Source organism: Sebastes umbrosus, chromosome 22 (assembly GCF_015220745.1).
Source record: "Sebastes umbrosus isolate fSebUmb1 chromosome 22, fSebUmb1.pri, whole genome shotgun sequence".
Taxonomy (NCBI): domain Eukaryota; kingdom Metazoa; phylum Chordata; class Actinopteri; order Perciformes; family Sebastidae; genus Sebastes; species Sebastes umbrosus.
In genome coordinates, this window is record NC_051290.1 from 4,653,128 (window position 1) to 4,666,355 (window position 13,228).

Genomic DNA, 13,228 nt, shown 5'->3' on the forward strand with positions numbered 1-13,228 from the left:
CACACTCCACACAGCAGAAGAGTTAGTTAAGCTCTGAGAATATCTAGTGAATGTACAGTGGACGTTTGTGCAGAAATAACTGCTGCAGCTTCTCCAGACCAACAGAGGTTTCCCGTGTCTTGTGAAGTGACGGGGCTCCGCAGAGAGAAACGTTATCGTCTCCGACCGGGTGCCGGTGTCTCCCCCGTTCCCTCCGACCGCGGTCGGGAGGCTGAGGCAGGAAAAGCCAACACTAGGATCAGCATTGATTCATGGAGAGACCTTCGTCTGGTCAGCTTACATTACTGCCAAGCAGCTGAAATATAGAGTGATATTGTGGTTTTAGTTGACGTGTGTTGCCTTACTGTTTTGAGAGATGCTCGTTCATGTCTATGTAGAGCGAGCACAAGCGCGAGCAACAGGACGCTGACTTTAGTTGACTTAATGGCCACAGGTGTTGCTGTTAACAAGCATTTCTGATTCTTACAAACAGTCCCTTTAGATGTATTTGTATAGTTGTTCTTTGCACAATTCTGTGAGCACTGCCACTTTGCATTTCACTGCGCGTACGTGATAAATTAAACTCTTGAATCAATGTCCCTTCTACTCCTCTTCTTTTCTATGGATGTCCGTGTCTGTTGAGTGGTTCTTCAGCAGACGTTTATCTGTGAGGCATCATCCTCCGAACTTTAACTATTCAAAGGAAACATCCTCCGAACGGCACGTATGTCTACCTTCCCCCTGAAGGTGTCCGTGGTGAAATAATAAGCGACGGGATCCAGCACCGCGTTGAAAGACGCCAGCATCAGGCTGTAGCGGTACGCAGTCCGCATCGGGCATGATATGTTATCTCCGTACAGAGAGAGGAGAACCAGGATGACGTGGTAAGGGAGGAAGCTGACTAGGAAAATGAGGAGGCTGGTGGTGATCATCCTCTGGATCTTTCCGCTGTCCACCAGGTCGGTCTGGGCTACGGTGCTGCGTCGGACAGCACGGACCAAACCCCAGGAGCAGATCAGCATGATTACTAGCGGGATCCCAAACCCCACAATCAGAGTGGATGAAACCACCACGAGGTTTGTGGCGTGAACCGGCAGGCTGTCAAAACATTCCGTATTGTTAACTTTCCTGGAAAAGTAGATGGGCAGGCTCGCACCAAAGGTTATCAACCATATTCCGAAACAAACCAGCGGCGCTTTCTTCCTCCCCTCCTGGACACGAGCTGACATCGGGAAGGTGACGGCCATGCAGCGGTCAAAGCAAATGCAAGTGAGGAGAAAGATGCTGCCGTACATGTTGGCCTTCAGGATCAAACCAAGGATGTCGCACAGCCACTGACGTATCTCTTTTCCCAAATGGTGGTAGATCCTCATGGGCAACGTGAGGATGAGGAGTACATCTGCGATGGCCAGGTTAGTCATGTACACGATGGTATGGGATCTGGATTTGGTGTGGCAGGAGAAAAAGGCCAGTGACATGACATTAAAAACTAAACCCACGATGAAGATGAAGGAGTATATGCACACGGGGAAGATGTTGATATGTCCTGTGCTGTTGATGTGGCATTCAACGGAGTTATTGGATGTTGTGTTGTTGGACATAATGACCTGAGATACAGAAGAAAGAGAAGAGTGGTTAGAAAAAAAAGTCTAATAATGTCCTGCTTTTATGTGCATAGCATGGATGTATAAAGAGAGCTGGATACAGCGTTGGAGGCGGGGCCTCGTTCATTCCTATGAGAGTTGCTCAGTGATGCCAAAATAGTTCGACTTCCGAGTGGAAAAGTACCCGGATCTTCTGGTGATCTTCCGCATCTATTGGGCCCATGGAGCCTTTATAACTTTTAGGATCTTATTTACTTTAAATGAGGGCTATTCAAGTGTCCGTACTCGGAAGTTGATTCACCTCAAGAAAATATTATCCGCTGAGTTACAATGTACGTCTATGGGAAAAAAGTCTTCTTGGGTTGTAGTACCGCCGTTTGGTCGCTACGAAAGTTGGCATCAACGACCGGCGCTCTAACTGAGGGCTTGGTGCATACAGACCAAAGACTGTATATAAAGATGGACAACATGTCAGCTCTCCAAAAGTGAAGCCAAAACATCTGGATCGCCCCCTGGTGGCTGGCTGCAGTATAGGTCATAAACCCCGCCCCCTCCATGTTAGTGGATGGGACATGGTCCAAACTAAAAAGTTAAAGTATACTATACTATGACTTTTTTCAATATGCTATACTGACTTTTTTATTACTTTTTCAACATAATATACTGACTTTTTTATTACTTTTTTCAACATAATATACTGACTTTTTTTATTACTTTTTTCGACATACTGTATGGACTTTTTTATTACTTTTTTCAACATAATATACTGACTTTTTTATTACTTTTTTCGACATAATATACAAACCTTTTTCGGCATACTATACTGACTTTTATGACTCTTTTTTTGACATACTAAACTATGACTTTGACTTACTACTTATCAAATCTCCCTTTAAGGTACATTTTGAACAGATGAAAAAATATGTGATTAAGTTGGGATTAATCATGACTTTATGGACAATCATGCGATTAATCGCGATTAAATATTTGAATCGATTGACAGCCCTAATATTATAATTTTTTTCTTCATTCTGATGTGTTTTTCAATGACAATCTCCAGATTTATTTTCTCCATGTCGATCTGTCTATGCATTATATCGCTTTAAGCGAGCACACCCGTAGCTGGGGACATCGCATCGAACAGCTAAAAGCAGGCGTTCAGACCATTCAACAGATGCACATAATACGTTTTATTTTACAAAATCTATCAATATTGATTTGATGGTCATACCATCATCTGGAAGAATCACTCTTAACATAAAGGTCATTTCCTTTATGTAATTTCTTCAGTGTGGTGTAATGCAATTCACTCTGTAAGAGGAACATTGTCGCCTGCAGTTCCTGGTAGAAAGCAGAACTCAGTTGTGTTTCTTGTAATCTACAACGAATTAACCAAGTGGTCTATATTGCTTCCTCTACACAAAATATAACAGCAAACATTTGGTTTTCCATTTATGTATGTCTTGTTATTAAACTCTTATATATTAAACACATATGGTGAGCACAAATTTTAAAAAATTGAGAAGAATAATTTGTGTTATTTGCAGCTAATAATTCCTCTTACATCTCTGAGTATTAATTTCTACAACTTTATGATTCCCATGCAAAAACATACAGCACACACCTACATTTGAGTCATTTCACATCAGGACGTGTCTTTTTTTCTTTCTTCTGTTTGACAGATTGAAAGAAAATGAACTAATGACACATGCAGAACAGTAGTACATTATACAGTATATCATGTAGAAACGAGCAGACAGAGTGTGACTTTACCTGTTAAATGATCAAAAGAGGTGAAGATCCAGAGAGAGAGAGAGATGAAGAGGAGATTGTGTCTGTCACCTCAGCACACTGGCACTGTGACACTCTAGGTGTGTGAGACTCAGCACAGGAAGTTGACCAATCTTAAGATCTCTCTTTTCTCTCTCTCTCTCTCTCTGTTCAGTTACTACTTTCTGTCGACCTAGTATTATTATATTCTATCTTAATCGCACATTTTTTATCTGTTCAAAATGCACCTTAAAGGGAGATTTGTGAAGTATTTAATACTCTTATCAACATGGGAGTGGGCAAATATGCTGCTTTATGCAAATGTATGTATATATTTATTATTGGAAATCAATTAACAACACAAAACAATGACAAATATTGTCCAGAAACCCTCACAGGTACTGCATTTAGCATAAAACAATATGCTCAAATCATAACATGGCAAACTGCAGCCCAACAGATAACAACAGCTGTCAGTGTGTCAGTGTGCTGACTTGACTATGACTTGCCCCAAACTGCATGTGATTATCATAAAGTGTGCATGTCTGTAAAGGGGAGACTTGTGGGTACCCATAGAACCCATTTATATTCACATATCTGGAGGTCAGAGGTCAAGGGACCCCTTTGAAAATGGACATGCCAGTTTTTCCTCGCCAAAATGACATTTCATGACAAATTACATGGTTGGTATGGATTCCTTAGATTTTTTTTAGCAATATACTACTCTGCTCTGTGTTGATAGTTGCTAATGTACCGTACCAGTCACTCATTATTGATAGACTGCACATACATATTCATTCATTCATATATTCACTGCTGATGTTGAGCGACAGATGTATTTATTCATTCATATATTCATTGTACATTTATATTTATTGACATATAGTATGTTAACTCATTTCAGTGATCTGAGGCAAATATCCAGGGCCAGCAGCTTGGTATGTAGCTCTATTTCTATTCTTATTCCTGACATTATTTATTTATTATTATTACTATTATACTTTTGATTCTTCTTCTTCTTGTTCTTCTTCTTCTTCTTCTTCTTCAACTTAATAATAATAATAATAATATTATTATACTTATTATTATTATTATTATTATTATTATTATTATTAATAATAATAATAATAATAATAATAATTCTCATAGTATTTGTATTATTATTATTATTGTTATTACTAATAATAATATTTGTATTATTATACTTTTTAATAGTATTATTATTATTAATAATAATAATAGTAATGTTAATTTTATTATATTATTATTAATAATAATATTTATATAATTATTAATAATACGATTTTAATACTATTATTAATATTCTCATTATTAATAATATTCTTCTTATAATTATTAATAATATTATTATTATTAATAATAATAATAACATTGTTAATATTATTATTATTATTATTATTATTAATAATAATAATAATAATAATCTTGTTATTCTTATTCTTATTCTTCTTCTTATTATTATTATTATTATTATTATTATTATTAATACGAATATTTATTATTATTATTATTTATATTATTCATATTTATTATTATTTATCTTGGTATGTTCTTGACTCTTACTATAACCTGTACTTCTCCTGTGCTTCATTCTCTCTGCTGTTGTTGCTACAACACCTGCATCTCCCATAATAAAGATAATAAAGGTTGATTTTTTTCCTTATGCTGAAAAGGAACAAAAAAAGATTATTAGATAAATTTGGAGTCTGCAGGTCTGATCTGGGCTGATGAACACATCACCTGGAGGAGGTGAGGGGAGACCTGCAGAAACCTGCAGACATGCATAACACAGACTGACTGCAGACTTACTGCTGATATCTGGTTAGATGTCGTTCTCTAGTGGTTAATGCATGAACAACATTGTCTTCAGTAATGACTGAAAATGTAAATGTCACTGTGAGGAAATGCACCAGATCAACAGTGTAAACATTATAGAAAAAATAGTCTTCAATATAATATATAAATCACATAAGATAAGGTTTATTAACTTAAAATTGAACAGAATGCAGTTGTAGACCTCGTGGCGCAACGGTAGCGCGTCTGACTCCAGATCAGAAGGTTGCGTGTTCAAATCACGTCGGGGTCAAACATTTTTCATATTTTCTTTTTTTTTTTTTTTTTTAATTATTGAAGGGGAAATTTGGAGGATTTATATTACTGAACTTATATTTGCAATGGTGGAAGAAGAACTGAAAATATAAGGAAAAATTACTGTAAACAATAATAGGCCTGCAAGTCCAACATTCAAAGTTTGAGTTATTCAAAAGCATGTATAGGCTACATGATAAAAATGTACTATGAGTATCAAAAATAAGCCTTTTTATTTTAGGAAATGGAAAGTAAAAATTTAAATGGAAATAACTTGTTTGATATGCTATTTATAGTTTGTTTTATTTAATTTTTTATTGATAATCGGCCTTATAATTAGATTATTTATTTTTAATGTCTGCGTATGTCCACGACTCTGGATTGAATATTTGCTCTTTTAATTTTAATTAAATTTTCTACTAATTTTAAATCTCTTTTAAAAACCCATTTTTAAAAAAAAAGGCTTTTTTAACTCCGTAAGGCAACAGCTTGGTGCACCTTTTCCCACACCTTATATTGTCCTCTTTTGGCATATGTGTAGTAACTTATTTTTTTTATACCACTGGTTACGGGTTTTAGTTTTCTCATTATTTGGTCTTTATGTTTTGTTCTTTTATTGTTGTTTTTATTTTTGTCTGTATTTCATTGTATCTGTGCAAGCACTTTGAAACTATGTTTAGAAAGGTGCTATACAAATAAAGATTATTATAAAGATTATAAAGATTAAGACTGTTATTATTCTTTTTTTCCCAGTTTTGTGTATATTTTGCTGATAACACAAAGACAGAATCAACTCAAATCATATATATTATATTACAGGTTTATTTTATTATTATTATTAATAATATTATAATGTTGTAGGTTACCTTCGTCATTTACTGTCGGGGTAGTTTAATCTGTAACAATGCTATAAAATGGCCATTTATTCTGGCTGCAGCTGTCAATACAAGTACTTGAGTAAATGTAATTAAAGATATAGTTCAGATGTTTTGAAGTGGGGTTTGTATGCGGTACTTATCCTTAGTTGGTGTATTATTATTAGCAATGTACTGCTGTGGATGGGTGGCAGCAGCAAGACATATTCAAGCCACCTAAAAACATCAATATCAGTTTAAGTGTACGCTATATTTAGAATATTTTCAGCCACCAGACTCCATTGAGAAAAACAGTAATTTTACTTCGCAGAACACAGGAGTCGCTGGTCTACCGCTGCTTCAATCGGTTAGTTTCCTGTTTGTGTTATTGTGTGACTTTGGTGAATCCGAACTAACACCAAAGTCACACAATAACACAAACAAACTAACCGATCGAGGCAGCGGTAGAGCAGCAACTCCTGTGTTCTGCAAAGTTAAATTACTGTTTTTGCCAATGGAGTCTGGTGGCTTTGGCAAGAGCATAGATAACGGCTTCAGTTCCTCGTTGGAAACATAGCTGTCTCACAGTGAGGTAAAAATATTCAAAATATAGTGTACAATTAAACTGATATTGATGTTTTTTAGGTGTCTAAAATCTGTTTTGCTGCTGCCCCTGTCCACAGCAGTATGTTGCTTTACTCCCGTGCTGTTACTCTGGAAGTAACGTACCTCATACAACCCCACTTCAAAACACCCGAACTATCCCTTTAAGTTACATTCCATCACTGAATATTGTTAATTCATCTATTGTATTGTATCGTCCTCTGTTAGCTTATGTTCACAGCTTTATTACAAAATATTTTTTAAACATACTAAGTTACAGATACATATACAGAATACATCAGTTTTTTCCTACAGGCTAAACGATCAGAGCAATGATAGTTGAGGAAGTAATATTCATTGATAATCCCAGTCATTCCTCTTGAAGAATTTATAATATGATGATTTGGACAGATGAACAATATGTTAATAAAGACTCTCAACCCCTATCTCATCATGATGATGATGATGATGATGACAGAGTTGATGGTGATGATGGTGGTCGCTGTCATTTCGTCTTCAAGAAGTCATGGTGTGTTGTAGTTGAGCTTACTGTTGAGAGAAGACACAGATACAGGGGTTAGTTGTAGCAGTCACATCACATCCATACTGTGGAGGACGGAAACTGCCTAAATAAATAAATAAATAAATAAATATGTCATTAAATGTAGCAAAAATATTATTAAAAAAATGTAGCCATTAATTAATTGATAAAATATTTTAATTTGCTTCTTTATTTATTTATCTTTGTATTAATTATATAAATAACTTATTTACTCTTCTGTGTAATTTTCCCTTTTATTTATGAATACATTTTTATTTTATTTAAATGTATTTATTTTTGCATTTAGTTTTGATTTATTTATTTATTTATGATTTATCAATTTATTTTTGATTAATTTTGTATATTTTTTATTACGTTTTTTGTTTATTTTATATATATACATATATATATATATATAATAACAAAAAACGTGTTTATATATATATATATATTTAGTCTGCTCCAGTCTCACCTCTTTGCCACAGGTGCCACAGAGGCATCCAAATAGTCCGTTGATCATCTGGATGAGACAGAGGGCGAGCTCAAAGCACGCCGCCACCAGCAGAGTGGAGAACAGTCCCACGTTGAATTCAACCACATTCTCCGGAAGTTTACACCAACTCCACACATCCTTGTCAGTCAGGTAGCTCCCGTTACTGGGAAGAAGTTAGAGGTGTAGACAAATGTAAATAGAAATACATTTTAAAATATAATTTTATAAAATGTATGATGTCTGTCCATAAAGACTGCCCGTACCTTTCGGCGAAGGGCGTCCCCCATTGTGGAATGATGTTGTGTTTGTTGCTCCAGAAGCACGTTGGCCCGTTAGCCAGGCCCAGAGCAGCAACACTCAGACTGTACACGGCCCCCAACACACCAGCGGCTGCAAAACCAATGGACAGGAACATCTGCATGGACCAAACAAAGTAAAGTCAGATTCAACCTGGACACCATCACAACTTTTTTGGAGATAATTTACCTTTTTTTATAGCACATTTTTTGACCTCTTTTTTTCTTGTTTTTTTAACTGCAACATTAGGCTTGTTCCAGATGAACCGCGCCTCGCCTACTTTGTAATGAGCACTCGTTTTGTTATATAAATAACCTTTATTATTACTATTATAATTATTATTATCAACCACACAAAATATATTTGTCAACAGATGAAACCTTCAACGCACAACATGAGACTATGGCCTACAATCTAGCGTTAAATATTACAATTACACAGAAAGTTGGGACTTTTCTACAACACCTGGTGTTTGCTGTCAAAACTAAGAGCCAATCAGCTCTTTGATCAGGCAACAGCCAGGCGTTTCCCATAATGCCCTGGGTTTTGCAGTCGGTGGAGAGCAACTGCGGGGCCTGGCTCTAAAAAACTGCATGACATTTTATCTATTAAAGGGACAGTGTGTAGGATTTGGTGGCGTAGCGGTGTGGTTGCAGATTGCAACCAACTGACACTAACATCACTTTAGGAGCAACGGAAGTCAGACGGCGGCTAGTGGTACCACGGTTTTGCACTTTCGCAGTTTCACAAGTGTGTCGGAGAGCTACGGTGGCATTCAGGTAACGTAAAAAACGCTAAAGGTTCTCGCTAGAGCCAGTGTTTGTTTTGTTCGTTCTGGGCTACTGTAGAAACATGGAGGACTCAATGAAGAGGACCCGCTCCCTATGTAGATATGAAGGGTTCATTCTCAGCGAAAACACAACGATTCTTAGTTTCAGGTGATTATAGGCTAATGAAAACATAGTATGAATATCATAGGGCTGTCAATGTTAACGTGATGATAACGCATTGACGCAAATTTGTGTTAACGCCACTAATTTCTTTAACGCAACTTGCGATTTTTAGGTTTAAGTGGGCTCAGTTCTGAAGCTAAAGTGAAGATACTGATATCATATGAAACGAAGGAGGTTAAATAATGCTCCAAACTTACGGTACATTTTGGCGAAGAAAAAACTGGCATGGCCATTTTCAAATGGGTCCCTTGACCTCTGACCTCAAGATATGTGAATGTAAATGGGTTATATGGGTACCCACGAGTCTCCCCTTTACAGACATGCCCACTTTATGATAATCACATGCAGTTTTGGGGGCAAGTCATAGTCAAGTCAGCACACTGACACACTGACAGCTGTTGTTGCCTGTTGGGTAATTCCATAGTTTGCATGAGAATACAGTATTTAAGCTGCAACTGGAAGATAATATATCAATATGATGGTGATAATATGGGACTATAGACAAACATATACAGACAAATGGCAACGTTTCAGTCAGACAACGTCTATATACTGTTCACACTCACCCCACAGCGGTTGGAACAGCAGTTCTTAGCACTGGTCAGATGAATGTGGATGGCAGGAATGAGGACCTGACAGCAGAAACAAGGAAGGAAAAAAAAGAGAGATGACATATTTAGTTTTAATCAGTGTTTTCTGAGCAAACAATGGAGTAAAACACAACTTAACTGAGTGTAAAGTTAATAAGAGCACAACACAGAGGCACTGGACTGGAGCAAAGTGACCTTTAAAGAGGTACTCCAGCAATTTAGTTCTGCATTTCCATTTCATTTATTTATCTATTTATTTATTTTATTTTTATTTTTATTTTTATTTTTATTTTTATTTTATAAATTTATTATAATATTATTTTTATTTAGATAATTTACAATTTATATTTTTATAATTTATAATTTATTATTTTTATTTATTTCCCCGAAATGAATCACATTTTTGAGGGGCTAAACATGCTTAGAAATGGGTTAAGCGTATGGGTGTGGCAAAATGGCTCGATGGCGCCCCTCTATTGAGTAGCCCCGGCATGGCGTTTCACCTAGAGGTATGAAATTTGGTAGATATATGTAACGTGTTGAGACGTTAAAAAAAGCCTCTTGGAGGATTGCCGTGAACCCAACAGGAAGTCGGTCATTTTGAATTGTAGGTCGTTTTTTTACAATTTCCAGGTGCAGTACTTTAATGAACTCCTCCTAGAGATTGATTTTTTTTTATTAATTATTTATTATTTTTATCACTCAGCAGTTGGAATGAACAGGTGAATGAACAGTTTGCAACATAGGCTTTCTCTCTTATAAGTTCTCCACGTCCAAGCTGAGATAACCCTGATGACATCACTATGACGTCATCGTACTCGCCACAATACAGCCTGGTTGCCTAAATGTTCCCATACGACGAAACTGCATTGTAAAATACGTTCCCAGGGAAATGTATTTTATCCCAGATTACGTTTGTTTGTGACGAATCACACAAATACGTTTATGATCAAAGTCCGTGGAAATCCGTGTAGGGAAGAGGTCGGGGTGGATGGGTGGGTCAACGAACACGGGACTTTCACCGCCGTTCGTGTCCCGTATGAAGCAAAAACTCAACCTTGACTTATTTTATCGTTAGTACGTAACTTAAATTATTTTAAGCCAAACCATGATCTTTTACTAAACCTAACCAAGTAGTTATGTCGCGTTTTTTTTTCTTCTTTTCTTTCAATTCACAACGTTAATTTCGTGATTAAAACTGCGACCGTAATCTGGGACAAAATGATCCGGCATGATGAGTAAAGTGCCCCTTTAATTGTCTTTCTTTTAATCTTAACGAAGTAGTTTTAGTTGCCTAAACTTGACCAAACCTTAACCATAAAAAAACACTCACATGAATCACATCATTTCAGTAATTGGACCTTTTTTCTTTCTGTTCTTGGCATTAATCCCACTAAATGTAATCTCAATCTACTCACCATGATTCCTCCTCCTATCAGGCCCGCCATGTATTTGACCTCCTCGGTGATACGATTCTTTCCGTCCCGGTCTTCGGCCGCATACTTCGTCTCAAAGTCGGGGAAGAAGAGCATGATGTTGCAGAGGATCGACACAAAAGCCAGGACGTAGAGCGGGACGGCGATGAACTTGGAACAGGATCCCGTACACATGATGTCTGCGGATGGAGGTCGCTCAACAAGGTGAAAAAAATGTCTAAAATCCCAACAGCTCCTTCGACCAGAATATTCTCCTTTTGCTCTGACACACTTGTGATGACTGTTCAAGCAGCAGATGTAACAGAGGGAAACTGTTTAAATATATATTTGAGGGTGGAGGGTGTAAAGGTGGAGCTATAGGAGATAAGCCTGATTATCACCCCGTTTTATGACCCAGACTTTATGCCGTGGGTGTGTGTGTTTGTTTCCATGAGAGCCATAAAAGCCAGGTTTGTGGTGCACTGTGTAAGCTTCATTATTAACAAGAGAATAGAAAAATAACAGAATACACAGCTGATATTATTCCTATTATTAGCTCAAAATGCTTTTTATCAGTTCGGGGTTAAAATCCTTTTTGGCTAACGTCCGTGGTGGAATGTAACTAAGTACATTTACTCAAGTACTGTACTTAAAGGGTTACCATGTTTTAGTGTCCAACTGACTAATAGCGACAACAATGGAATGAGTTTTGAAGTGGGGGCGCTAGTGTTGGATGATGTAATACAGTGTTTCCCACAGAGATTTGAGAGACTGCGGTGTGGTGCTCCCCCGCAAGAACATTTTAAAGTTAAATGCATCAATCTGGAGCACTTTGAAAGCATAATTACGAGGCTAGATCTATGAAGAACTTGGGGCTTTAGTAAACAATTCAATCATAAAGGTTGTATGGGCACTCGAGTCACATGACTTGACTCGAGTCAGACTCGAGTCGCAAATTTGAGGACTTGAGACTTGCTTGACTAACATTGATAAAAGACTCGACTTGACTTTGACTTGGTATTCATGACTTGAGACAGATGACTAGAAAGGACTTGACTTTTTTTTTTTAATTAAATATTTGAATTTTTCTAGAAATTGAGAAGTTATGTTTTGTTTTTGAAACATTGGGTGATTTCTAGTACAATGCGCGCAAACCTGGCAACCTACTAGGATGCAGCAGAGGCCAACGCAGGAGGTAGCGAGCTAGTCCAAAAAATAATAAAATTTGGATTCATTGATTATGTTGTCGATGATGGTAGTAAGAAGAAAAAAACTGCTTTTCCTTTAATAATGTTAATAACGTTAATGTGTTAGTTATAATCTCGAGGTGTGGACATTGTGAAGGTGTCACTTTGGACTCTGGGTAATTGTGACATCACTTCTTACTATTTTCACTATTTTTACAAACCAAACAGTTACATGAACGCATGAGTAATAATAATCTAATGATATAATATATAATAGTAAAACAGTCACAGTTTTAATACTTTAACTATATTTTCCTGATGTTCAGTGAAGTAACATTCTCACTTTTACAGTGTGGTATTAGTACTTTTACTGTAGTACATGTGTTGATCCTGATGACGTTGTTAACCTTTAACTTCAGTATAGGAAGATAATGAATGTTTATTAATGGCACACACGGACACGCTGCAGGACAATAGCTCAGTGTTGTGTTTGTTTGTGTGTTCAGTCAAAGTGACAAAATCATTTGACAGTAAAATTAGTTTCCTGAGAAATACAATGTATGAACAGTTTATCAGCGACTCGTAATAAATAAGCGAACAAGGTGAAACCTCTCATGTGTGATTCGAGCTTCATCACAAACAGCCTCAAAATTATAATTTTTCTAATTTCTGCTTCGACACCTTCGTGACATTAGTGTATGACATTTTTAAAACTATTTAATTAGCTGTTTTTCTAAACTCATGATAAAAGGATTAGGAATAAATAATGACTTGCACTGTAAAAAAAACTCTGTTGCAAGTAAAAGTCCTGCATTGGAAATGTTACTGTAAGT

The 13,228-nt window shown here is 36.6% G+C and overlaps 2 protein-coding genes and 1 non-coding gene across 4 annotated transcripts; 1 reads left to right on the forward strand and 2 right to left on the reverse strand.

Moving 5' to 3' along the window:
- Nucleotides 1–208: 208 nt before the first annotated feature.
- On the reverse strand, nucleotides 209–3,442 carry LOC119482219 (lysophosphatidic acid receptor 6). 2 transcript variants are annotated; one of them, XM_037759660.1, is made up of 2 exons: nucleotides 3,357–3,442; nucleotides 209–1,586 (listed from the first exon to the last, which is right to left on the reverse strand). In XM_037759660.1, the coding sequence occupies exon 2, from the start codon at nucleotides 1,578–1,580 to the stop codon at nucleotides 669–671; it is 912 nt and encodes a 303-aa protein (XP_037615588.1). In that variant the 5' UTR covers nucleotides 1,581–1,586; nucleotides 3,357–3,442; the 3' UTR covers nucleotides 209–668. The 2 variants fall into 2 exon arrangements, with proteins under 2 accessions (XP_037615588.1, XP_037615589.1); XM_037759661.1 differs by having other exon boundaries at nucleotides 209–1,419; nucleotides 3,357–3,441.
- Nucleotides 3,443–5,388: 1,946 nt separating this feature from the next.
- On the forward strand, nucleotides 5,389–5,460 carry trnaw-cca. The gene has a single exon. It is a non-coding gene; the product is annotated as a tRNA-Trp (tRNA).
- A 1,413-nt stretch (nucleotides 5,461–6,873) lies between these two features.
- Nucleotides 6,874–12,350, reverse strand: zgc:172079 (uncharacterized protein LOC563398 homolog). The gene is made up of 5 exons (XM_037759322.1): nucleotides 11,212–12,350; nucleotides 9,770–9,835; nucleotides 8,217–8,368; nucleotides 7,933–8,116; nucleotides 6,874–7,468 (listed from the first exon to the last, which is right to left on the reverse strand). Exons 1-5 carry the CDS (start codon nucleotides 11,401–11,403, stop codon nucleotides 7,466–7,468), a joined length of 597 nt encoding a protein of 198 aa, XP_037615250.1. The 5' UTR covers nucleotides 11,404–12,350; the 3' UTR covers nucleotides 6,874–7,465.
- Nucleotides 12,351–13,228: the final 878 nt, after the last annotated feature.

Coding starts and splice junctions, on each gene's coding strand:
- LOC119482219 (XM_037759660.1), bottom strand. CDS start 1,580: ATGTCCAACAACACAACATCCAATAACTCCGTTGAATGCCACATCAAC.
- zgc:172079 (XM_037759322.1), bottom strand. CDS start 11,403: ATGTGTACGGGATCCTGTTCCAAGTTCATCGCCGTCCCGCTCTACGTC. Junction 9,836..11,211: donor TGATAGGAGGAGGAATCATG/GTGAGTAGATTG, acceptor TTCTGCTGTCAG/GTCCTCATTCCTGCCATCCA. Junction 8,117..8,216: donor GGGACGCCCTTCGCCGAAAG/GTACGGGCAGTC, acceptor ACTTCTTCCCAG/TAACGGGAGCTACCTGACTG.